The sequence below is a fragment of the Phyllobates terribilis genome, unplaced genomic scaffold, assembly GCF_046119375.1.
Source record: "Phyllobates terribilis strain yellow unplaced genomic scaffold, ASM4611937v1 Scaffold_7__3_contigs__length_470593459, whole genome shotgun sequence".
In the NCBI taxonomy this organism is placed as follows: Eukaryota; Metazoa; Chordata; class Amphibia; order Anura; family Dendrobatidae; genus Phyllobates; species Phyllobates terribilis.
The window spans coordinates 349,270,788-349,298,428 of NW_027362767.1; the positions used below are offsets into that span (position 1 = coordinate 349,270,788).

Genomic DNA, 27,641 nt, shown 5'->3' on the forward strand with positions numbered 1-27,641 from the left:
TTAATAATAATTTTTAGCTGCATCCAGCCCGGAAGATTATTTTGGGCATAGTAGCAGTGTGTGGTACTCATTGTATTAGGCCATCTATACCAAGCTCCAGCAGCTTTGAAATTAATAATAATTTTTAGCTGCATCTAGCCCGGAAAATAATTTTGGGCTAATAGCATTGTGTGGTACTCATTGTATTAGGCCATCTATACCAAGCTCCACCAGCTTTGAAATTAATAAAAATTTTTAGTTGCATCTAGCCCGGAAAATAATTTTGAGCATAGTAGCAGTGTGTGGTACTCATTATATTAGGCCATCTATACCAAGCTCCAGCAGCTTTGAAATTAATAATAATTTTTAAGCTGCATCTAACCCGGAAAATAATTTTGGGCACAGTAGCAGTGTGTGGTACTCATTGTATTAGGCCATCTATACCAAGCTCCTCCAGCTTTGAAATGAATAATATTTTTTAGCTGCATCTAGCCCGGAAAATAATTTTGGGCATAGTAGCAGTTTGTGGTACTCATTGTATTTGGCCATCTATACCAAGCTCCACCAGCTTTGAAATTACTAATAATTTTTAGCTGCATCTAGTCGGGAAAATAATTTCGGGCATAGTAGCAGTGTGTGGTACTCATTGTATTAGGCCATCTATACCAAGCTCCACCATCTTTGAAATTAATAATAATTTTTTGCTGCAACTAGCCCGGAAAATAATTTTGGGCATAGTAGCAGTGTGTTGTACTCATTGTATTAGGCCATCTGTACCAAGCTCCAGCAGCTTTGAAAATAATAATATTTTTTAGCTGCATCTAGCCCGGAAAATAATTTTGGGCATAGTAGCATTGTGTGGTACTCATTGTATTAGGCCATTTATATCAAGCTCCAGCAGATTTGAAATTAATAATAATTTTTAGCTGCATCTAGCCCGGAAAATAATTTTGGGCATAGTAGCAGTGTGTGGCACTCATTGTATTAGGCCATCCATACCAAGCTCCAGCAGCTTTGAAATTAATAATAATTTTTAGCTGCATCTATCCCAGAAAATAATTTTGGGCATAGTAGCAGTGTGTGGTACTCATTGTTCTAGGCCATCTATACCAAGCTCCACCAGCTTTGAAATTAATAATAATTTTTAGCTGCATCTAGACGGTTAAATAATTTTGGGCATAGCAGCAGTGTGTGGTACTCATTGTATTAGGCCATCTATACCAAGCTCCACCAGCTTTGAAATTAATAAAAAATTTTAGTTGCATCTAGCCCGGAAAATAATTTTGGGCATAGTAGCAGTGTGTGGTACTAATTATTTTAGGCCATCTATACGAAGCTCCAGCAGCTTTGAAATTAATAATAATTTTTAAGCTGCATCTAGCCCGGAAAATAATTTTGGGCATAGTAGAAGTGTGTGGTACTCATTGTATTAGGCCATCTATAACAAGCTCCTCCAGCTTTGAAATTAATAATAATTTTTAGCTCCATCTAGCCCGGAAAATAATTTTGGGCATAGTAGCAGTTTGTGGTACTCATTGTATTTGGCCATCTATACCAAGCTCCACCAGCTTTGAAATTAATAATAATTTTTAGCTGCATCTAGACGGGAAAATAATTTTGGGCATAGTAGCAGTGTGTGGTACTTATTGTATTAGGCCATCTATACCAAGCTCCACCAGCTTTGAAATTAATAATAATTTTTAGCTGCATCTAGCCCGGAAAATAATTTTGTGGATAGTAGCAGTGTGTTGTACTCATTGTATTAGGCCATCTTTACCAAGCTCCAGCAGCTTTGAAAATAATAATATTTTTTAGCTGCATCTAGCCCGGAAAATAATTTTGGGCATAGTAGCAGTGTGTGGTACTCATTGTATTAGGCCATCTATATCAAGCTCCAGCAGCTTTGAAATTAATAATAATTTTTAGCTGCATCTAGCCCGGAAAATAATTTTGGGCATAGTAGCAGTGTGTGGCACTCATTGTATTAGGCCATCTATACCAAGCTCCAGCAGCTTTGAAATTAATAATAATTTTTAGCTGCATCTAGCCCAGAAAATAATTTTGGGCATAGTAGCAGTGTGTGGTACTCATTGTTCTAGGCCATCTATACCAAGCTCCACCAGCTTTGAAATTAATAATAATTTTTAGCTGCATCTAGACGGTTAAATAATTTTGGGCATAGCAGCAGTGTGTGGTACTCATTGTATTAGGCCATCTATACCAAGCTCCACCAGCTTTGAAATTAATAAAAAATTTTAGTTGCATCTAGCCCGGAAAATAATTTTGGGCATAGTAGCAGTGTGTGGTACTCATTATTTTAGGCCATCTATACGAAGCTCCAGCAGCTTTGAAATTAATAATAATTTTTAAGCTGCATCTAGCCCGGAAAATAATTTTGGGCATAGTAGAAGTGTGTGGTACTCATTGTATTAGGCCATCTATAACAAGCTCCTCCAGCTTTGAAATGAATAATAATTTTTAGCTCCATCTAGACCGGAAAATAATTTTGGGCATAGTAGCAGTTTGTGGTACTCATTGTATTTGGCCATCTATACCAAGCTCCACCAGCTTTGAAATTAATAATAATTTTTAGCTGCATCTAGACGGGAAAATAATTTTGGGCATAGAAGCAGTGTGTGGTACTCATTGTATTAGGCCATCTATACCAAGCTCCAGCAGCTTTGAAATTAATAATAATTTTTAAACTGCATCTAACCTGGAAAATAATTTTGGGCATAGTAGCAGTGTGTGGTATTCATTGTATTAGGCCATCTATACCAAGCTCCTCCAGCTTTGAAATTAATAACAATTTTTAGCTGCATCTAGCCCGGAAAATAATTTTGGGCATTGTAGCAGTGTGTGGTACTCATTGTATTAGGCCATCCATACCAAGCTCCACCATCTTTGAAATTAATAATAATTTTTAGCTGCATCTAGCCCGTAAAATAATTTTGGGCATAGTAGTAGTGTGTCGTACTCATTGTATTAGGCCATCTATACCAAGCTCCAGCAGCTTTGAAATTAATAATAATTTTTAGCTGCATCTAGCCTGGAAAATAATTTTGGGCATAGTAGCAGTGTGTGGTGCTCATTGTATTAGGCCATCTATACCAAGCTCCACGAGCTTTGAAATTAATAATAATTTTTAGTTGCAACTAGTCCAGAAAATAATTTTGGGCATAGTAGACGTGTGTGTTACTCATTGTATTAGGCCATCTATACCAAGCTCCAGCACCTTTGAAATTAATAATAATTTTTAGCTGCATCTAGTTCGGAAAATAATTTTGGGCATATTAGCAGAGTGTGGTATTCATTGTATTAGGCCATCTATTCCAAGCTCCAGCAGCTTTGAAATTAATAATAATTTTTAGCTGCCTCTAGCCCGGAAAATAATTTTGGGCATAGTAGCAGTGTGTGCTACTCATTGTCTTAGGCCATCTATACCAAGCTCCACCAGCTTTGAAATTAATAATAATTTTTAGCTGCATCTAGCCCGGAAAATAATTTTGGGCATAGTAGCAATGTGTGCTACTCATTGTATTAGGCCATCTTTACCAAGCTCCAGCAGCTTTGAAATTAATAATAATTTTTAGCTGCATCTAGCCCGGAAAATAATTTTGGGCATAGTAGCAGTTTGTGGTACTCATTGTATTAGGCCATCTATACCAAGCTCCAGCATGTTTGAAATTATTAATAATTTTTAGCTGCATTCTGACTGGAAAATAATTTTGGGCATAGTAGCAGTGTGTGGTACTCATTGTATTACGCCATCTATACCAAGCTCCACCAGCTTTGAAATTAATAATAATTTTTAGCTGCATCTAGCCCAGAAAATAATTTTGGGCATAGCAGCAGTGTGTGGTACTCATTGTATTAGGCCATCTATACCAAGCTCCAGCAGCTTTGAAATTAATAATAATTTTTAGCTGCATCCAGCCCGGAAGATTATTTTGGGCATAGTAGCAGTGTGTGGTACTCATTGTATTACGCCATCTATACCAAGCTCCACCAGCTTTGAAATTAATAATAATTTTTAGCTGCATCTAGCCCAGAAAATAATTTTGGGCATAGCAGCAGTGTGTGGTACTCATTGTATTAGGCCATCTATACCAAGCTCCAGCAGCTTTGAAATTAATAATAATTTTTAGCTGCATCCAGCCCGGAAGATTATTTTGGGCATAGTAGCAGTGTGTGGTACTCATTGTATTAGGCCATCTATACCAAGCTCCAGCAGCTTTGAAATTAATAATAATTTTTAGCTGCATCTAGCCCGGAAAATAATTTTGGGCTAATAGCATTGTGTGGTACTCATTGTATTAGGCCATCTATACCAAGCTCCACCAGCTTTGAAATTAATAAAAATTTTTAGTTGCATCTAGCCCGGAAAATAATTTTGAGCATAGTAGCAGTGTGTGGTACTCATTATATTAGGCCATCTATACCAAGCTCCAGCAGCTTTGAAATTAATAATAATTTTTAAGCTGCATCTAACCCGGAAAATAATTTTGGGCACAGTAGCAGTGTGTGGTACTCATTGTATTAGGCCATCTATACCAAGCTCCTCCAGCTTTGAAATGAATAATATTTTTTAGCTGCATCTAGCCCGGAAAATAATTTTGGGCATAGTAGCAGTTTGTGGTACTCATTGTATTTGGCCATCTATACCAAGCTCCACCAGCTTTGAAATTACTAATAATTTTTAGCTGCATCTAGTCGGGAAAATAATTTCGGGCATAGTAGCAGTGTGTGGTACTCATTGTATTAGGCCATCTATACCAAGCTCCACCATCTTTGAAATTAATAATAATTTTTTGCTGCAACTAGCCCGGAAAATAATTTTGGGCATAGTAGCAGTGTGTTGTACTCATTGTATTAGGCCATCTGTACCAAGCTCCAGCAGCTTTGAAAATAATAATATTTTTTAGCTGCATCTAGCCCGGAAAATAATTTTGGGCATAGTAGCATTGTGTGGTACTCATTGTATTAGGCCATTTATATCAAGCTCCAGCAGATTTGAAATTAATAATAATTTTTAGCTGCATCTAGCCCGGAAAATAATTTTGGGCATAGTAGCAGTGTGTGGCACTCATTGTATTAGGCCATCCATACCAAGCTCCAGCAGCTTTGAAATTAATAATAATTTTTAGCTGCATCTATCCCAGAAAATAATTTTGGGCATAGTAGCAGTGTGTGGTACTCATTGTTCTAGGCCATCTATACCAAGCTCCACCAGCTTTGAAATTAATAATAATTTTTAGCTGCATCTAGACGGTTAAATAATTTTGGGCATAGCAGCAGTGTGTGGTACTCATTGTATTAGGCCATCTATACCAAGCTCCACCAGCTTTGAAATTAATAAAAAATTTTAGTTGCATCTAGCCCGGAAAATAATTTTGGGCATAGTAGCAGTGTGTGGTACTAATTATTTTAGGCCATCTATACGAAGCTCCAGCAGCTTTGAAATTAATAATAATTTTTAAGCTGCATCTAGCCCGGAAAATAATTTTGGGCATAGTAGAAGTGTGTGGTACTCATTGTATTAGGCCATCTATAACAAGCTCCTCCAGCTTTGAAATTAATAATAATTTTTAGCTCCATCTAGCCCGGAAAATAATTTTGGGCATAGTAGCAGTTTGTGGTACTCATTGTATTTGGCCATCTATACCAAGCTCCACCAGCTTTGAAATTAATAATAATTTTTAGCTGCATCTAGACGGGAAAATAATTTTGGGCATAGTAGCAGTGTGTGGTACTTATTGTATTAGGCCATCTATACCAAGCTCCACCAGCTTTGAAATTAATAATAATTTTTAGCTGCATCTAGCCCGGAAAATAATTTTGTGGATAGTAGCAGTGTGTTGTACTCATTGTATTAGGCCATCTTTACCAAGCTCCAGCAGCTTTGAAAATAATAATATTTTTTAGCTGCATCTAGCCCGGAAAATAATTTTGGGCATAGTAGCAGTGTGTGGTACTCATTGTATTAGGCCATCTATATCAAGCTCCAGCAGCTTTGAAATTAATAATAATTTTTAGCTGCATCTAGCCCGGAAAATAATTTTGGGCATAGTAGCAGTGTGTGGCACTCATTGTATTAGGCCATCTATACCAAGCTCCAGCAGCTTTGAAATTAATAATAATTTTTAGCTGCATCTAGCCCAGAAAATAATTTTGGGCATAGTAGCAGTGTATGGTACTCATTGTTCTGGGCCATCTATACCAAGCTCCACCAGCTTTGAAATTAATAATAATTTTTAGCTGCATCTAGACGGTTAAATAATTTTGGGCATAGCAGCAGTGTGTGGTACTCATTGTATTAGGCCATCTATACCAAGCTCCACCAGCTTTGAAATTAATAAAAAATTTTAGTTGCATCTAGCCCGGAAAATAATTTTGGGCATAGTAGCAGTGTGTGGTACTCATTATTTTAGGCCATCTATACGAAGCTCCAGCAGCTTTGAAATTAATAATAATTTTTAAGCTGCATCTAGCCCGGAAAATAATTTTGGGCATAGTAGAAGTGTGTGGTACTCATTGTATTAGGCCATCTATAACAAGCTCCTCCAGCTTTGAAATGAATAATAATTTTTAGCTCCATCTAGACCGGAAAATAATTTTGGGCATAGTAGCAGTTTGTGGTACTCATTGTATTTGGCCATCTATACCAAGCTCCACCAGCTTTGAAATTAATAATAATTTTTAGCTGCATCTAGACGGGAAAATAATTTTGGGCATAGAAGCAGTGTGTGGTACTCATTGTATTAGGCCATCTATACCAAGCTCCAGCAGCTTTGAAATTAATAATAATTTTTAAACTGCATCTAACCTGGAAAATAATTTTGGGCATAGTAGCAGTGTGTGGTATTCATTGTATTAGGCCATCTATACCAAGCTCCTCCAGCTTTGAAATTAATAACAATTTTTAGCTGCATCTAGCCCGGAAAATAATTTTGGGCATTGTAGCAGTGTGTGGTACTCATTGTATTAGGCCATCCATACCAAGCTCCACCATCTTTGAAATTAATAATAATTTTTAGCTGCATCTAGCCCGTAAAATAATTTTGGGCATAGTAGTAGTGTGTCGTACTCATTGTATTAGGCCATCTATACCAAGCTCCAGCAGCTTTGAAATTAATAATAATTTTTAGCTGCATCTAGCCTGGAAAATAATTTTGGGCATAGTAGCAGTGTGTGGTGCTCATTGTATTAGGCCATCTATACCAAGCTCCACGAGCTTTGAAATTAATAATAATTTTTAGTTGCAACTAGTCCAGAAAATAATTTTGGGCATAGTAGACGTGTGTGTTACTCATTGTATTAGGCCATCTATACCATGCTCCAGCACCTTTGAAATTAATAATAATTTTTAGCTGCATCTAGTTCGGAAAATAATTTTGGGCATATTAGCAGAGTGTGGTATTCATTGTATTAGGCCATCTATTCCAAGCTCCAGCAGCTTTGAAATTAATAATAATTTTTAGCTGCCTCTAGCCCGGAAAATAATTTTGGGCATAGTAGCAGTGTGTGCTACTCATTGTATTAGGCCATCTATACCAAGCTCCACCAGCTTTGAAATTAATAATAATTTTTAGCTGCATCTAGCCCGGAAAATAATTTTGGGCATAGTAGCAATGTGTGCTACTCATTGTATTAGGCCATCTTTACCAAGCTCCAGCAGCTTTGAAATTAATAATAATTTTTAGCTGCATCTAGCCCGGAAAATAATTTATGGCATAGTAGCAGTTTGTGGTACTCATTGTATTAGGCCATCTATACCAAGCTCCAGCATGTTTGAAATTATTAATAATTTTTAGCTGCATTCTGACTGGAAAATAATTTTGGGCATAGTAGCAGTGTGTGGTACTCATTGTATTAGGCCATCTATACCAAGCTCGAGCAGCTTTGAAATTAATAATAATTTTTAGCTGCAGCTAGCCCGAAAAATAATTTTGGGCATAGTAGCAGAGTGTGGTATTCATTGTATTAGGCCATCTATTCCAAGCTCCAGCAGCTTTGAAATTAATAATAATTTTTAGCTCCATCTAGCCCGGAAAATAATTTTGGGCATAGTAGCAGTGTGTGGTACTCATTGTATTAGGCCATCTATACCAAGCTCCACGAGCTTTGAAATTAATAATAATTTTTAGCTGCATCTAGCCCAGAAAATAATTTTGGGCATAGTAGCAGTGTGTGGTACTCATTGTATTAGGCCATGTATACCAAGCTCCACCAGCTTTGAAATTAATAATAATTTTTTGCTGCATCTAGCCCGGAAAATAATTTTGGGCATAGTAGCAGTTTGTGGTACTCATTGTATTAGGCCATCTATACCAAGCTCCAGCAGCTTTGAAATTATTAATAATTTTTAGCTGCATTCTGCCTGGAAAATAATTTTGGGCATAGTAGCAGTGTGTGGTACTCATTGTATTAGGCCATGTATACCAAGCTCGAGCAACTTTGAAATTAATAATAATGTTTAGCTGCATCTAGCCCGAAAAATAATTTTGGGCATAGTAGCAGTGTGTGGTGCTCATTGTATTAAGCTATCCATACCAAGCTCCACCAGCTTTGAAATTAATAATAATTTTTAGCTGCATCTAGCCCGGAAAAAAATTTTGGGCACAGTAGCAGTGTGTGGTACTCATTGTATTAGGTCATCTATACCAAGCTCCAGCAGCTTTGAAATTAATAATAATTTTTAGCTGCATCTAGCCGGAAAATAATTTTGGGCATAATAGCAGTCTGTGGTACTCATTGTATAAGGCCATCTATACCAAGCTCCACCAGCTTTGAAATTAATAATAATTTTTAGCTGCATCTAGCCCGGAAAATAATTTTGGGCATAGTAGCAGTGTGTGGTACTTATTGTTCTAGGCCATCTATACCAAGCTCCACCAGCTTTGAAATTAATAATAATTTTTAGCTGCATCTAGACGGTTAAATAATTTTGGGCATAGCAGCAGTGTGTGGTACTGATTGTATTAGGCCATCTATAATTTGCTCCTCAAGCTTTGAAATTATTAATAATTTTTAGCTGCATTTAGCTCGGAAAATAATTTTGGGCACAGTAGAAGTGTGTGGTACTCAATGTTTTAGGCCATCTATACCAAGCTCCAGCAGCTTTGAAATTAATAATAATTTTTAGCTGCATCTAGCCCGAAAAATAATTTTGGGCATAGTAGCAGTGGGTGGTACTCATTGTACTAGGCCATCCATACCAAGCTCCACCAGCTTTGAAATTAATAATAATTTTTAGCTGCATCTAGCCCGGAAAATAATTTTGGGCATAGTAGCAGTGTGTGGTACTCATTTTATTAGGCCATCTATACCAAGCTCCACCAGCTTTGAAATTAATAATAATTTTTAGCTGCATCTAGCCCGGAAAATAATTTTGGGCATAGTAGCAGTGTTTGGTACTCATTGTATTAGGCCATCTATACCAAGCTCCACCAGCTTTGAAATTATTAATAATTTTTAACTGCATCTAGCCCGGAAAATAATTTTGGGCATAGTAGCAGTGTGTGGTACTCATTGTATTAGGCCATCTATACCAAGCTCCAGCAGCTTTGAAATTAATAATAATTTTTAGCTGCATCTAGCCCAGAAAATAATTTTGGGCATAGTAGCAGTGTGTGGTACTCATTGTATTAGGCCATCTATACCAAGCTCCAGCAGCTTTGAAATTAATAATAATTTTTAGCTGCATCTAGCCTGGAAAATAATTTTGGGCATAGTAGCAGTGTGTAGTGCTCATTGTATTAGGCCATCAATACCAAGCTCCACCAGCTTTGAAATTAATAATAATTTTTAGCTGCATCTAGCCCGGGAAAAATTTTTGGGCATAGTAGCAGTGTGTGGTACTCTTTGTATTAGGCCATCTATACCAAGCTCCACCAGCTTTGAAATTAATAATAATTTTTAGCTGCATCTAGCCCGGAAAATAATTTTGGGCATAGTAGCAGTGTGTGGTACTCATTGTATTAGGCCATCTATACCAAGCTCCACCAGCTTTGAAATTAATAATAATTTTTAGCTGCATCTAGACGGTAAAATAATTTTGGGCATAGTAGCAGTGTGTGGTACTCATTGTATTAGGCCATCTATACCAAGCTCCAGCAGCTTTGAAATTAATAATAATTTTCAGCTGCATCTAGCCCGGAAAATAATTTTGGGCATAGTAGCAGTGTGTGGTACTCATTGTATTAGGCCATCTATACCAAGTTCCAGCAGCTTTCAAATTAATAATAATAAATTTTAGCTGCATCTAGCCCAGAAAATAATTTTGGGCATAGTAGCAGTGTGTGGTACTCATTGTATTAGGCCATCTATACCAAGCTCCTGCAGCATTGAAATTAATAATAATTTTTAGCTGCATCTAGCCCGAAAAATAATTTTGGGCATAGTAGCAGTGTGTGTGGTACTCATTGTATTAGGCCATCTATACCAAGCTCCACCAGCTTTGAAATTAATAATAATTTTTAGCTGCATCTAGCCAGGGAAAAAATTTTGGGCATAGTAGCAGTGTGTGGTACTCTTTGTATTAGGCCATCTATACCAAGCTCCACCAGCTTTGAAATTAATAATAATTTTTAGCTGCATCTAGCCCGGAAAATAATTTTGGGCATAGTAGCAGTGTGTGGTACTCATTGTATTAGGCCATCTATACCAAGCTCCAGCAGCTTTGAAATTAATAATAATTTTTAGCTGCATCTAGCCCGGAAAATAATTTTGGGCATAGTAGCAGTGTGTGGTACTCATTTTATTAGGCCATCTATACCAAGCTCCACCAGCTTTGAAATTAATAATAATTTTTAGCGGCATCTAGCTCGAAAAATAATTTTGAGCATAGTAGCAGTGGGTGGTACTCATTGTATTAGGCCATCCATACCAAGCTCCACCAACTTTGAAATTAATAATAATTTTTAGCTTCATCTAGCCCGGAAAATAATTGTATAAGTGTATTCACACTGTGGCGAATCTTTTGGGCCCAGGTATAAGAAGTTGTCGAGGTAATGGATAACATGTGCCCCCTTAGGAATGTCCATTACAACCCATTCGAGGAAGCAACTAAACGCCTCAAATAGTGAGCAGGATCTGGACCACCCCATGGGCAAACAGCGATCTATATAGTATGCTCCTTCCCAGAAGCAGCCCAATAGGTGGACACTATTCGGAGGCACAGGTAGTAAGTAACCGGAATGCCGCATCAATGTCTGTTTTGGCCATTAACGTGACCCTTCCCAACTTCTTGATCCGCCTGATTGCCTTGTCAAAGGATGTACAGTATATACTACTGTACTTGGTTCCGCGTCGATGTTGTCGTTTACTGACCTGCCCCTTGGATATCACAAATGGTGGATTAGTCCGAATGTATTGGGTTCCGTTCTTGGCACAACTCACAACGGGGATACCACTACGTCTTGTAAGGAAAGTGTTCTGAATGGAACCGCCATTCTACCTAAAGATATTTCTTTTTTTAATTTTCTTGTCATGACGTCTGGGTGTTGGTAGGCTGATTTTAGATTTTTACTTGAGCCTTTCTTGATTTTAGAAGGGCATGACATGCCTATATCTGTGTCTCCCCCTCCTTTTACTCCTCCACCTCTTTTTTTTTCGCATGACTATATGTACTTGTCACTTTTCCATGTGTTAGTTGTGTCTTCTGATCAGTTTGTCAGCTTTTGGACACCTTTGAAGGTGTTTTCTATGTGTTTCTATATGTTTTTGTTTGCCTGCCATTGGTTTTAACGGTGTTTGACGGTGTTCGACGAACAGTTCGACAAACAGTTCGGCGAACATACCGGTGTTCGACGAACCGAACCGAACCCGAACACTACGGGGGTGGCTCAACACTAGTTCTGTCCATCCATCCATTATCTATCGATCCAATGAAGAGAAGAATCAAAGGAGCACATAGTTCTTACATTCTTTTTTTCCTACAGTTATGGTATCAATAATTGTATGTTGATAGACTAACATCAGTTGACAAGAAGCAATACACGAGGACATGAAGATTGTAGTTATCACTCCTCCATTGTTCCTATTCTATATCCTACCCAATATTTTACAGTGCAGAAACATGACTGTGACTTATGTGAGACTTGTCTGCAATTTGACTGTTTCTTTTTACAACAAAATCGCACCTCTAAAGTAGTCTTATGATAGCAAGTTGCAGACATCTTGCACAAATGTTTTTGGTTTGGCGACTTGTCTAAGAATTGCTATTGCACAACGTCATTGTATAGTCCCAGGCCTTAAGTGCATGGATTTTAATGCTATCAGTAAGACCACCAGGAAGATTTCCTCATTTGCCTCAAAGGTCAACATCAATTACTCCCAAACCCAAACATTGTGATATTTCTCTGCAATTCGAGTACATTCATTGCATTCATTGTAATAATGATGACCAATATCTTACAGTTTTCTCATCATTTTCAAAGACTTCTCTCGCTTCTTCATAAACGCACGTTTCCTCCATACATTCTCTCTCAAGATTCCCTGCAACGAATTCTTCCAAGCGACCGGTATTATATCTCTTTTGTCTCACCAGAATACTGCTTGCAGATTTATCGGACAGGAACACTGTCAAGAAAAAAATGACATATGTAAATATCTGATGTGAGGACTTTCCTCCATCTGTACAGAACATTTTCATCACCTATGCTATGATTAAGGGCGTTTAATATGCCAGATACTTGTCAGTTCTAACATTCCTACCAAGGACTTAATTGTTTTAATGGACTTTGAATGAAGAATTCCCTATTTTATCACATGGTTGTGCCGAGCTTCTCCTTCAGTTTCCTGTAGGTTACTTTTAATTTACTCCCACCTAATAACAAATTACTTTCTTGAAGGTCAATTCCATTTAGAGTTATCTTCCAATGAACATAGAGATGGGTACTGAATTCTTCACCATGACCATTCAAAAGGCCAATCCTGAGAGTCATCTCTGGGCCTAAATAACTTTATGGTGTTCATATAACTAACAATAAAGAACAACCTACACATATGTGGCGCCCCTGAGGGTTCGACCACCACAGGGATGCTGCACCTCTTTAATGGGGTGTAGTATCCCTCCTTCGAGGTAAGAACGGTGCAATGGTCAGGACCCCACCTCCACATCCAACACCACACTTCTCCCACCAGGGGGGGCTAATAGGCACTAGGTGCTGCCCCTACTGGAAACTGGGAGACTGGGGAACCAAAAGATAGGGGGAACCATGTCGTGGGTGAGGGTGGAGGAAGTACATTTAGTTTACACTTTGATTGTGATCTCCATCCCTGACCGTGGCTTCTGGGTGAACCTGCAGCGGATGGAGACACGGCCCTCATACCCTGGCCTTGAGTCGAGGGGCAGGTTCGAGTTAACATATGTCTCAACCCGGTCAAGGACCATAGCCAAGAAGGCCCGGAGCTTAGGAGTGTAGCTCCACCGCAAAAGGATCCCAGGGGTATGCAGACGGAGCGGTATACGCCACCTGTCCTCGCTATTCTGGCCTAGTCAGAGGGATTCCGGCTGCAAGAGGGGTACAGGCCCCCGACACCTGACTTTGCTACTCTACGTCCTAGTCAGGGAAGCCCGGTAGGCCCAGAGGATCCCACCGGGTAACGGACGAAGCGGAGCTGCCACCCGTACCCTTGTTCTGAGCGTAGTCCAGAGGGAGACCCGGCCTATCTACACACACACAGACAGGAAAGGACTCGGTCTGAAGTCTAGGAACACTCTGGTGCGGGGTCCTGATTAAGCACTTGAATTACTCGGAGGTTGTAGGACCCCCGTCCCTGGTGACTGCAGAACTCCGTGAGGAGCAGGGAGAAGACTTGCAGCTGTACTCTCCAACGTGAGTAAAAACCCTGGAAGTCAACCCCTATGGCCTCCGGACTCTTTATTTCTGCACTGCACCGCACCACGTAGCCCCAGACCTCCTACACTACAACTCCCTCCATCCTTGTCTCTGCCCTGAGGCCCTGCTCCGCCTGTGGGGAGTAGTATCAACAACGGCTGCCACAACATCCCGCCACAGAGGACTGCTGCAGCGCTGGTGGTCTTCACCAGGTACCACAGGTGGCGTAGTCGATAGCAACCACTCAACCCTGATAGCCCGCACCACCCTTTTTAATGTGACGGCCCAGGGCACGGAGCGGGTCCAGGCCACGACTGCCTCCCCAACATCTGACCCGGCTCCGAGTACCCCATTTCCCAGGGAGGGCTACGAGCGTCACACATACACATATAAAACACGAAGAAATGCAACAGACTTTTAACATCAGAAGGAAAAGAAAGGGTCCTCCATTGCTTATAATCAGTTAGTCAAGGTTATGGTTATTTTTTTAACTGGAATTATTCCTGATTTACTATATTCTGCTTGGTTAAAGAATCTATTTTCTGGTCAGTCACAATCATTATATGGTTAATAGCCACTATAATAGTACCATATTATTGACTATTGCTATCTCTTCTCTCTCCGTCACACACAAACCACTGAGACCAGCACAGTCACACACATGCATATAACTATAATAGGTGCTTGGAGCAAGGTTAGATTGACTTGTGCTTATTTTAGAACAGAACATTATGTGGAAATGGAAAATTATGCTTTTCCGGGAATTAAATATTTAAGAGATTTTGACCATGTTAAATCATTATAATGCTCACTTCTCTACAAAATTGAACATAATATAGTTTGTCCGGACATCATCATTTTAACGCATATGTTTGATCACGGGTAAAAAGGACACAATGGGATATAATCAAAAGTAACCAACCTGCTTTTTCCGCCTTGCAGAGATAACCCAGGAGAAAAATAATGAGAAGGTTTGGAATAGATGCCATCTTTCTACTTTGAAGGAACTGACTGGCAAATTAGTCTGAAGCCAGCACAGGATCAATGATTCCGAAGTCCACGCTCTCCCACTATTTACCTTAGTTTTACAGCTGAAATTTCTATTTTAAAGGTGAAAAGGTTTACAAAAACCACTTTGGTTGTATCTTCTGTATTATTAGGAAAGCATTAGACAGGTAATGGTGCATTAGGAATATCTGCAAAATCGAACATATTGCATCATAGTAGCAAACAGGAACATTGCTATTCATCATATCAAGGAAACTAGAGGTTTTTTTGCTGTCACTGAAAAACCTCTAAATTGCTTTATATCATAGTATGACATGAATATTTAAATGCAAATATGAAATGTGTAAGTAAAGCTTCCTTCTGTATTTATTTTTACATATTTCTTTATTATAACTATTATAAGTTAGTGTCATTACTGAAGAAACTCGTCAATTTCCTGGGGATATGTTCCTACAGGGCCAGGAAAGGAACCTAAAGAGAAAATGACAAAAAATATTCAACAGTGCATGGTAATTGACTTGTAATAATATGTGGACTTCATAAAAAACAATTATGTGGGCTCTGTAAGGAAGTAGTGATTGGATTCTGCATATTATATTTGTAGGTTAGGGAGATACTATTGGCAAATCGAGATGAGTGAACCTTGCAAGGTTCAGTTTGGTTCGGATCAGTGAACATGTTGATGTATGTCGGACAGTTCGTCGAACATTTCTGAACCCCATTGAATTCAATGGGAGGCAAAACCAAACACATAGACAACACCTTCAGGGGACCCAAAAGCTGCCAAAACAGCTCAAATTAGGGGCAGGCACCAGGACAAGTGGCATCAATTGACCCAGAGTACAAATAGTATAATTGCGCAGCATGGATGCATGGGACAGGGCCTGGGACAGGGCTTGGACCAGCATTTCTAGCTAAAACATTGATCAGCAACAGGTGGATAAGTGACAGGTGTAGGCCTAGTGCTCTGAGAGCCCTGCCAAATTCAGGCAACACACATGAAGGAGACCCAACGTGGAGTCCAAACATTTCCAAAAATTAGGGGCAGACACCAGGAAAAGTGGCATCAATTGACCCACAGTAGAAATTTTATAATGGCACAGCACCAGTCAGCCATGGGCCATGCGTGAGGTATCAAGGTCTGGGCCAGCATTTACAGCTTTGAATTTAGGTTCAAATTAAGACAAGGTGGGCGAGGGACCGGTGTAGGCCTGCTGTACTGGGAGCCCTGATACCCCATGCAACAGCTCAAACTGCTTTTCTGCTCAGCCACACTCTGGCGGCACAAACATCAGTTTCGTAGACTACTATTGGTAGAAACATTTAAGGATAATAACACAGGTAGTTGACTGAAAGTAAGGAGCCCTACTGCTACAGGCAACACACATGAAGGAGACCGAACTTGGAGTCAAAACATTTCCAAAAATTAGAGGCAGACACCACTAAAGTGGCATTAATTTCCCCAAAGTAAAAATAGTATAATGGGGCTCTGACACCCCTTCCACTATAGGCAACCAACCCGACGGAGACTCAACTTGGAGTCTCCACATTTCAAAAAGTCATTGCCACACACCACTAAAGTGTTATCAATTTCCCCAGAGTAGAAATAGTGTAATGGGGCTCTAATACCCCTTCCACTACAGGCAACCCACCAGATGGAAACCCAACTTGGAGTCTCCTTATTTCAAAAAAATGTTAGTAACATCAGTAGCAGTAGCAACAGCAGGCACAGAAGCCATGACAAAGCTGTCACAGACTGAAATAACGCAAGATCAACACAGCACACTAAAAACCACATCATCGCCTAGTCTGCCCTGGGGTGCAAAAGTCTCTTGAGATCCATGACTTGTTCATCTTGATGAAAGTTAGGCGGTCTACACTTTCAGGGGACTGCTGGATGTGCTTATCTGTCAGGACACCACCAGCAGCGCTGAAGACACGTTTTCAGAAAATGCTGGCTGCTGGGCATGACAAAACCTTCAAGACGTGACAGGCGAGCTCAGGCCAATCTTCCATTTTTGAAGACCAAAACATAAACTGGTCCAAACTTCACTGATGGCATTGATATTGAGCTCGAGATACTCCTGCACCATCCTCTCCAGTCATTCACTATGTGTCAGACTTGTACTCTGTTCTGCTGGTGCACAGGCTGGTCTAAAAACTGTGTGAAACGACTCACAGAAATTTCTTCTGCTACTTACACTGCTGCTGCTGCCAATGTTTTGCGCTGACGACTCAACTTTTCCGGGTTTGGAAGTATAGAGCTGCAATGCAGGCTGTGTGCCACACTGCTGTCTTGGGGAAAACCACTCTTCAGATTGTCTACAAGCGTGTTTCAATACTCCAGCAGGGGAAGCATCTGGCAAAATTGACTCTTGTACCATAGATCTAACAAAGTGGCAACCCAGTACAGCAGTCAGCACTATTTCAAATCCTAACAATACGGGCATCATGTTGCATATAGTGCAGCAAGAAGGCGCTCATGTGTCAGGCGCTTCCATGAGGTCTAAGTTCATGGTGTGTTGGTGGAGGGGTAACAATGAAGCTTGCTTCCTCTGTCCCCTTCTGCCAATCACGGACAACAAACAGGGGATGATAATAGTGATGAGCGAGCACTGAAATGCTCGGATACTCGTTGTTTGAGTTGAGCAAATTGGAATGCTCCAGTGCTCGGTCCGAGTAACGAGCCCACTGCAAATCTATGGGAAACGCAAGCATTTTTCCAGCGGCTCCCCCCAGCGGTCTACAGAGGGCCTAAAAATTGCCCAAACCATGGGAACAGTGCTCAAATGACATGGTAACAGCATGGGGAAGACCCCTGGAAGCATTTCTGACTTCCAGGTCACTGCTGTCAACAACATTGTCAGAGGTATTACTCCACTTTTACGGACTCACAATAAAACATACAAAAACAAAGACAAAATGGATTTTCCTGGGAAATATGTTAAGAAACATTGTTTCCAGGGTAATGACTTGTATATAAGGCAAAATAAATAACCAAAAACAAAAATGCTCCACCACGCCTTGGGCTATGTTCACATGTAGCGTTTTTGATGCGTTTTTGCACTTTTGCATTGCTTTCAACCAAGACAAATGCATTCACCGGGAAATGTGGTTTTAACATTTTACAACCTTATCTGGTCATGTGGTGTGTGAAACATTATCAGACACATCCTGTTTCATTTATGAAGGAGGGATTGTGAAAGTCATAAACACTATTTTTACAGCCTTACTATTCTTAAAGTCGGCCCTCGCTATTGTTAGAGAGCCATCTGCCGGCTATGCTTTGTTGTTCCCATTATTAACAAGTGCGTCTCCTATACTGCTATTACATATGCAGTGACTGCAAGGGCTGCCAAAAATTTGGACGCAACCCAATACCCCTTTGAAGAGACATAGAGGAGGGTCTCAGTAAAAAAAGTGTTCCCATTATAAAGGAGTGGGTCTCTTATAGTGATAATGCCCATGCTGTGACTGCAAGGGCTGCCAAAATTAGGGAAAAACCTCACTAACAATTTAAAGACACATAGAGCTGGGCCACAGTAATGACATGTTCCCATTAGAAAGGAGAGGGTCTGCTATACAGTTATAGGGTATGCAGTGAGTCAAACATCTGCCAAAATTTAGGAAAAACCCCACTAACAATTTAAAGACACATACAGCTGGGCCACAGTAAAGAGTATGGCATGTTCCCATTAGAAAGGAAAGGGTCTGCTATTCAGTTAAAGAGTATGAAGTGAGTCCAATGGCTGCCCAAAATTAGGAAAAACCCCACTAACAATTTAAAGACACATAGAAGTGGGCCTCAGTAGCGACATATTCCCATTAGAAAGGAGAGGGTCTCCTATTCTGTTTGCCTATGCAGTGACTGCCATGGCTGTGAAAAATTTGGAGGCACTCCAATGCCCCTTGTAAGAGACATAGAGGTCGGAGGGCCTCCTGAAAACAATGTTCCCATTATTAGGAAGTGTGTCTCCCATACTGTTTGCCTATGCAGTGAAGCAATGGCTGCCAAAAATTTGGAGGAACTCCAATGCCCCTTGTAAGAGACGTAGAGGTCAGAGGGTCTCCTGGAAACAATGTTCCCATTATTAGAAAGTGTGTCTCCCATAGTGTTTGACTATGCAGTGAAGCAACGGCTGCCAAAAATTTGGAGGAACTCCAATGCCCCTTGCAAGAGACGTAGATATGTTGATATGGTACATATGGTGGTGATATGGTGGTGGAGGATGATGATGCGGAGAAGGAGGATAAGAGCAAATAGACAAAATCTGGAAGCGCATACCCATGTCTGGGTGTGAAAACAGATGCATGGGAATAGAGTTAGACCTCCCAAAAAAAAGACACTGTATTTGAGTTTATGTTACGCTGGTGTTGAGAAGTCTGGCCCAATCCACCCTTTGTTCATTTTTATAAGAGTCAGCCTGTCAGCATTTTCAGTTGACAGGTGGATGCGCCTATCGGTTATATTTCCACCGGTGGCACTAAAAACCCGCTCTGCCAAAACACTTTCGGCAGGGCAGGCCAGGACCTCCAAGGCGTAGAGAGCCAGTTCATGCCACATGTCCAGCTTGGATACCCAAGAATTCTAAAGCACAGAGGAATCATGGAGGACGTTGGTACGGTCGGCAAGGTACTCCCTCAGCATCTACCGCAACTTTTCCCTCCTTGGGAGAGTACCCCGTGCATCAGGGCTTGTGTGATGGGAGGGTCTGAGAAAACTGTCCCAGAACCTTGACAGTGTTCCTCTGCCTCTGCTCGATTGGATTTGTGTCTCTTTTGCCTATACTCTTTGGTTGTCCAACGAACTGTGACCTCTGCCGCCAGCATTTTCAGATGGGAATTTTTTAATAATTCCGCAACAAGGGCCTTCTTGTACTGCACCATTTTATTAGCCCTGCCATGCAAGGGAATAAGAGACAGAAAGTTCTCCTTGTAGCATGCGTCTAAAAGTGTCACCAACCAATAATGACTGTCACACAAAATTTGGACAATGCGAGGTTCATGGGAAAGGCAGCATAACATAAACTCAGCCATGTGTGCCAGACTGCTATCAGGCAAGACTTCCGTGTCCTCACCAAGAGGATGACTGACCATGCTCTCATCCTCATCTTCCTCCTCCTCCATCTCCCTGTCCTCAGGCCATCCACGCTGAACAGACAGTATGACAGTTGTGCAGATAGTACCATGTATAGCGCAGGAAACTAGCTCCTCCTCTTCCTCAATGTCACCCAATCCACGTTGGGATGAGATGAGGCTGGGCTGTGTGGAATCACCCTGATTGGTTCCTTGCTCCATTTCATCATGCTCCGCCTGCAATGCGTCCTCTTTAATTGTGAGCAGAGAGCATTTCAGAAGACAGAGAAGTGGGATGGTGACACTAATTATGGCATCATCACCGCTCACCATCTTGGTGGAGTCCTCAAAGTTTTGGAGGTTGGTACATATGTTTGACATCCATGTCCACTTCTGAGGTTTTATGTATTGAGTCTGACCTGTATACCGACGGCCTTGTTGATACTGGTAGTCAACAACTGCCCTCTTCTGCTTACAAATCCTTCCCGACATCTGCAATGTACAGTTCCAATGCGTTGGGGCATCGCAGATCAGTCGGTGAGCTGGAAGCTGCAAATGCTTCTGAAGCACGGCAAGGGCGGCAGAAGCTGTAGCTGACTTTCTAAAATGGACACACAGGCAGAGTACTTTGACAAGCAGATCCGACAGATCCAGGTAGGTTTTAAGAAACCGCTGATCCACGAGGTTAAGCACATGGGCCAGGCATGGTAAGTGTGTGAGCTCGCCTTACCTCAGAGCTGCCACCAGGTTCCAGCCATTGTCACACACGACCATGCCTGTATGTAGGGTCAGCAGTGTGAGCCACAGATCTACCTGCTGTTTTAGAGCTGTCAATACAACTCTTTAGCGTTGTTCGGTTTGTCACCTAAGCATATTAGCTTCAGCACAGACTGTTGCCACTTGGCCAAGGCAGTGCTGCAGTGCTTCCAGCTTGTGACTGATGTGGTCATTTCGGAGAAGGAGGCTGAAAAGGAGGAGGAAGAGGAGGTGCAGGAGCTGTAGAATTTTCACTGATCCCCACACTCATGGGAGTTGAGAGCAGTGAATATTAATTTTCTTTAATAGCGGGCACAGTGTTAGCCGCAGCCGCTGACTACTGCAGCTGCTCGGCGATCACATGTGCCAGCTGTTAAATAAAATGAATTTTCACTGCTTTCCATGCCCATGGAAGTGGGGAGCAGTGAATATTCATTCTCTTTAATAGTGGGCACCCGTGATTGCCCAGCCGCTGCTGGAGCCGGTGGCAGCAGATAACACTGTGCCTGCTATTAAAGACAATGAATATTCACTGCTCTCCACTGCCATGGGCATGGAGAGCAGTGAATAATCATTTTCTTTAACAATGGGCATAGTTTTAACCACAGCAGTCGGCTCCTGCCTTCTCTGACCTACTCCTTTCTTTCCCCGAGCCACAGTCACAGCCATAAGGCACATTTGGACTATAAGACGCACCCCCACTTTCCAAAATTTTAGAGGAAAAAAGTGCGTCCTATAGTCCGAAAAATATGGTAAGCAGGCAAAAATTCGGAAAAATATAGGCAAGCAAGGGATATTTATTTTACTAACTTACATAGCGTCATTAATTCTACAGCGCTTTACAGACATTATGGGCACTGTCCCCATTGGGGCTCACAATCTAGATTCCCTATCAGTATGTCTTTGGAGTGTGGGAGGAGAGCAGAGAACCCAGAGGAAACCCATGCAAATATGGAGAGAACATACAAACTCCTTGCAGATGGTGTCATTGGTGGGATTTGAACCCAGGACCCCAGTGCTAACCCCTGAGCCACCGAGCTGTTTTCCTTTTAGATCTGGTGAGGATTTAATGACAGTTTTAAAATTGTTACATATTGTGGCTAAATATTTGCTTCATTTCCAAAGGATCCATGTCAGGTTTGCTATTTAATACATCATATTAAACTTTTAAAAAATAATAATTATATTCCAAGCATGTTAGGTTTGACAATAGATAATTGTAGATGTGAGGCAGCCAGAAAAACTGCAGCAAACATAAAAAACTAACTAATAGTGATGAGCGAGCACTAAAATGCTCGGGTACTCATTGCTCGGGTCGAGCAAATTGGAATACTCAGGTGCTCGACCTGAGCAACGAGCCCAATGTAAGTCTATGGGAAACTCGAGCATTTTTCAAGCGGCTCCCCCCGGCGGTCTGATGAGGGCCTAAAAATTGTTCAAATCGATGGAAACAGTGCTCAAATGACATGGGGACAGCATGGGGAAGACCCCTCAAAGCATTTCTGACTCCCAGGTCACTACTGTCAACAACGTTGTCAGATGAATTACGCCACTTTTACGGACTCACAATAAAACATACCAAAACAAAACCAAAATGTATTTTCCTGGGAAATATGTTAAGGAACATCCTTTCCATGACATGTACAATGTGTACAATGTATCTAAAGCAAAATAAATAACCAAAAACAAAATTACTCCTCCACACCTTGGGCTATGTTCACACGTAGCGTTTTTGATGCGTTTTTGCACTTTTGCATTGCTTTCAACCAAGACAAATGCATTCACCAGGAAATTTCATTTTAACATTTTACAACCTTATCTAGCCATGTGGTGTGTGACACATCATCAGACACATGCATACAGTGCTGAAAAGTCATGGGAACAGCATGGGGAAGACCTCTGGAAGCATCTCTGACTCCCAGGTCACTGCCTAAAAGTGTGCCCATCATAAGTGATCCTTGCCGCATGCGAAGATGCCTCCCGCCATGAACCTGTCGTTGCAGACTTGCAACAGTCACCGTCCACGTCCTTGTCCCACTGCAACGTTCAGTTGTCCCTACCCCATTCCTTGGAATGCAAGCGCAAGTATTCAGGCAGGCAGGCAGCCACCCACCCACAGGCTGCAATACTATACTGCCAAATTTTTGACAGCTGCTTGCACTTGACATTTAGCCTTTTAGGCTCGTGGAGGCGGAAGCTTTTCATAACCTCATGCCGGCGGCGGCCGACTATCCATACTCGGTCCCCAGCCGCCTCTATATTTCCCGGTATCGCCTTCCACTAGCACGGGTCCCACAACATTACCCGTGCCCTCCCCAGTGCAGTTACTGGGAAGGACCGCCTAACCACAAACACGTGGACAGGTGAATGTGGCCAGGGACGGTACTGAGCCAGTCCACAACTTTTTTTGCTGACAGTTGTATTTAGCTTGGTGAAAGTACTGGCATAGAGGGAAACCCTATCTACCCTGCGTGTCATTTCTCACAGGAAGTCCTGTAAAATTGCTTTCACTTGAAATGTGGCCTTTTAGGCTCGTGGAGGCGGAAGCTTTTCACAACCACATGCCTCATGCCTCGTGTCCATACTTGGTCCCCAGCCATCACTATTTCTCCCGGTGTTGTCTCCGTCTTCTACAAGCGTGGGTCCCTGAACATTACTGCTGGTACTTTTCTATGGGAATTTGCTTGCCTCCTACCAGCCTGGAATATTTCCAGCAAACTATGGTACGACGCCATGGTATTAGCACTGCCCCCAGTACCGGTAGCGAAGCCATCCCCAATTTCCTTCTCAGGAATTTTATTTGGTAGACTGAGTGGCTGCCCAAATACATTTTCTCACAAAGGAGCTGAAGATAGAGTGTCAGCAAGTTTCTCCAGCCTGTTAGATATTAGAGGGTGAATGGCAGCACATTGGATCAGTGGTTAGCACTGAAGAATTGCAGCGCTGGGATCCTGGGTTCAAATCCCAGCAAGGACAACATCTGCAAGGACTTTGTATGTTCTCCCTGTGTTTGCATGTGTTTCCTCCTCAGTAAAAATGCAGCCATAGAGTGTCCGGGAACCTTTTCCACACACTTTTCTTAGCCAAGACTGCTTCTCGACAGGGTTGGACGGTCCCACCAGAGAATCCTCTGGTGTGCCTTGGCTTCTACCTCAGGAGAGTTCATGATAGCGCTAACTTTGCAGCTGCTATGGGGCTCTTGAGCGAGGGAGAAAGGTTAGCCCTCAGAATCAAATCCTCTGGTGGGCACAATGTTTTTCAATCTGAAACAGCTTCTCAGTGGGAGTTGTATTTCACCACAGCCATATTCTTTAGCTCAGTGAAAGGACTGGCAGAGAGGGAAACTGTATCTACCCCGGCTGTCATTTCTCCGTCACCAGGTTCCGCCCATTGTCATACATGACCATGCCTGGCTGTATGTTCAGCGGTGAGAGCCACAGATCAGGCTGCTGTGTTACAGCTTTCAACAACTCTGCAGCGCTGGGCAGTTTGTCAATTAAGTATTAAGCATGTTATCTTCAGCACAGCCTGTTGCCTCTTGGCCAAGGCAGTGCGGCAGTGCTGTCAGCTTGTGACTGATGTGGTCATTTCGGAGATGGAGGAGGAGGTGCATGAGCTGAACAATGTGATTATATTGTTGTTAAATTGGTGACGCTGCTTTTTTATACTAAAGAAAAATCCTATTGCTTTGTTTTTTTTACGTTTTTTTAAGACAAATGCATTCACAGGGAAATGTCATTTTAAGATTTTACAATCTTATCTGGCAATGTGGTGTGTGACACATCATCAGACACATCCTGTTTTATTTATGATGGAGGGACTCTGAAAGTGATGCAGCCTAATTTTATAGGGACATCAGACAGCCCTTAATATTCTTAAAAGGCCAGCAGTCGGCCCTAGCTATTGTTAGAGGGCCATCAGCCGGCTATGCTTTGTTGTTCCCATTATTAACAAGTGGGGCTCCTATACTGTTATTGCATATCCAGTGATTGCAAGGGTTGCCAAAAATTTGGACGCAACCCAATACCCCTTTGAAGAGACATAGAGGAGGGTCTCATTAAAAAAAAATGTTCCCATTATAAAGGAGCGGGTCTCCTATAGTGGTAAAGCCCATGCTGTGACTGCAAGGGTTGCCAAAATTTGGGAAAAACCCCACTAAGAATTTAAAGACACATAGAGCAGGGCCACAGTAAGAAGGTACGACATGTTCCCTTTAGAAAGGAGAGGGTCTGCTATACAGTTATATGGTATGCAGTGAGTCCAACGGCTGACCAATTTTAGGAAAAACCCCACTAAAAATTTAAAGACACATAGAGCAAGGCCACAGTAACAAGGTGCGACATGTTCCCATTAGAAAGGAGAGGGTCTGCTATACAGTTATAGGGTATGCAGTGAGTCCAACGGCTGACCAATTTTAGTAAAAGCACCACTAAGAATTTAAAGACACATGGAGCAGGGCCACAGTAACAAGGTACAACATGTTCCCATTAGAAAGGAGAGGGTCTGCTATACACTTATAGGGTATGCAGTGAGTTCAATGGCTGACCAATTTTAGTAAAAACACCACTAAAAATTTAAAGACACATGGAGCAGGGCCAGAGTAACAAGGTACGACATGTTCCCATTAGAAAGGAGAGGGTCTGCTATACAGTTATATGGTATGCAGTGAGTCCAATGGCTGACAACTTTAGGAAAAACCCAACTAAGAATTTAAAGACACATGGAGCAGGGCCACAGTAACAAGTACAACATGTTCCCATTAGAAAGGAGAGAGTCTGCTATACAGTTATGGGGTATGCAGTGAGTCCAACGGCTGACAATTTTAGGAAAAACCCCACTAAAAATTTAAAGACACACAGAGCAGGGCCACAGTAACAAGGTACGACATGTTTACATTAGAAAGGTAGAAAGGAGAGGGTCTGCTCTACAGTTATAGGGTATGCAGTGAGTCCAACAGCTGACCAATTTTAGGAAAAACCCCACTAAGAATTTAAAGACACACAGAGCATGGCCACAGTAACGACAAATTCCCATTAGAAAGGAGTCTCCCATAGTGTTGGCCTATGCAGTGAATGCAAGGGCTGCCAAAAATTTGGAAGAGACGTGGAGGAGGGCCTTATAAAAAAATGTTCCCATTAGAAAGGAGCGGGCCTCCTATACTTGTAATGCCCATGCACTAAGTGTATGGGCTGAAAAACATTTACCCCTGGGGGGTATACATGAACATACTGTATAAAATTTTTTTTTACGGGCATCATAAACACCCTTTACAAAAATTAGGTGGCTGTTGCATCACGGACCACGGTCACCCTGGTGATATGGTGGAGGAGGATGAGGAGAAGGAGGAGGACAAGAGCAAATAGCTAAAATCAGGAAGCGTATACCCATGTGTGGGTGTGAAAAAGTCCATGGGAATACACCTCCCAAGAAAAGACACTGAATTGGAGTTTATGTTACGCTGCTATCATTCGGTGGTGTTGAGAAGTCTGGCCCAATCCAGCCCTTGTTCATTTTTATAAGAGTCAGCCTGTCAGCATTTTCAGTTGACAGGCGGATGCGCTTATCAGTTATAATTCCACCAGCGGCACTAAAAACCCGCTCTGATAAAACGCTGGCGGCAGGGCAGGCCACGACCTCCAAGGCAAAGAGAACCAGTTCATTCCAGGTATCCAGCTTGGATACCCAATAATTATAAGGCATAGCGGAATCACGGAGGATGTTGGTACGGTCCGCAAGGTACTCCCTCAGCATCTTCCCAAACTTTGCACTCCTTGTGAGAGTACCCCGCGCCTCAGGGCCTGTCCGATGGGAGGGTCTGGGAAAACTCTCCCAGAACTTTGACAGTGTTCCCCTACCTCTGCTGGATTGAAGTTGTCTCTCTCTCGCCTGTACTCCTTGGTTGTCCAACGAAGTGTGCCCTCTGCCGCCAGCGTTTTCAGATGGGAATTCTTTTAATAGTTCCGCAACAAGGGCCTTCTGGTACAGCCCCATTTTTGTAGACCTGTCTGCCTCAGAAATAAGAGATAGAAAATTCTCCTTGTAGCGTGGGTCTAGAAGTGCCACCAACCAATAATGACTGTCACCCAAAATTTGGATAACACGAGGGTCATGGGAAAGGCAGTGTAACATAAACTCGGCCATGCGTGCCAGATAGTGTTGAGCCACCCCCGTAGTGTTCGAGTTCGGTTCGGTTCGTCGAACACCCGTGTGTTCGCCGAACTGTTCGTCGAACTGTTCGTCGAACACCTTCGAACACAGTTAAAACCAATGGCAGGCAAACAAAAACACATAGAAACACATAGAAAACACCTTCAAAGGTGTCCAAAAGCTGACAAACTGCTCAGAAGACATAACTAACACATGGAAAAGTGACAAGTACATATAGTCATGCGAAAATAAAAGAGGTGGAGGAGTAAAAGGAGGGGGAGACACAGATATAGGCATGTCATGCCCTTCTAAAATCCAAAAAGTGAGAAGCCGACACGTTCAGTCCGCTCCTGCCCGTGCCACCTCCGTGTCGCCGGGTTTGTGCCAGAGCCGCGGTGAACCCTGACGGCCAGCCCCCCTCTCCCAATACTGGTGCCTGTCCGCTGGTGGGTCGAGCGAGCCCCCCTGTGGTGGAGGCAGCTCTAAGCTTTTTAATTTAAATTGTCTCTCTAATTTGAATGAATACACTTTAAATCCATTTACAAGGATCTATTGGAGGGCAAGTCTCATGCCAGCAGCCGCGTAATTCCAGCTCCAGTAGCGTCCACTAAAGCTGCTGCAGTTAAAAAGCTTTTATAAGGATCGAGCTCGGCTGTCCACCGCAAGGCATCCTACTGCCAGTCCCAGCCCCTATGCCTTGGGGTGCCTCCTGATGCTCTTCACTAAGTATCCCATGGTCCCGAAGCATTTCCTTTGAAAAAATTAAGTGTCTAAACTACAGGTGGTGTAGCTTGCTTAACAGCCGGGATAATCCGCTGACTAGCAGACACT

The 27,641-nt window shown here is 42.0% G+C and overlaps 2 protein-coding genes across 2 annotated transcripts in view; one reads left to right on the top strand and one right to left on the bottom strand.

Moving 5' to 3' along the window:
• F9 (coagulation factor IX) overlaps positions 1–14,903 on the bottom strand; it is a 150,199-nt gene extending 135,296 nt beyond the window's left edge. Inside the window, exons 1-2 of the mRNA XM_073641246.1 lie at positions 14,746–14,903; positions 12,398–12,561 (exon numbers count right to left, since the gene is read on the bottom strand). Of these exons, the coding sequence (XP_073497347.1) occupies positions 12,398–12,561; positions 14,746–14,812 (231 nt within the window). The 5' untranslated portion in view covers positions 14,813–14,903. The remainder of the gene's footprint in view (positions 1–12,397; positions 12,562–14,745) is intronic.
• The window catches only part of MCF2 (MCF.2 cell line derived transforming sequence), a 487,909-nt gene that overhangs the window by 366,995 nt on the left and 93,273 nt on the right, over positions 1–27,641 (top strand). The window lies entirely within an intron of this gene.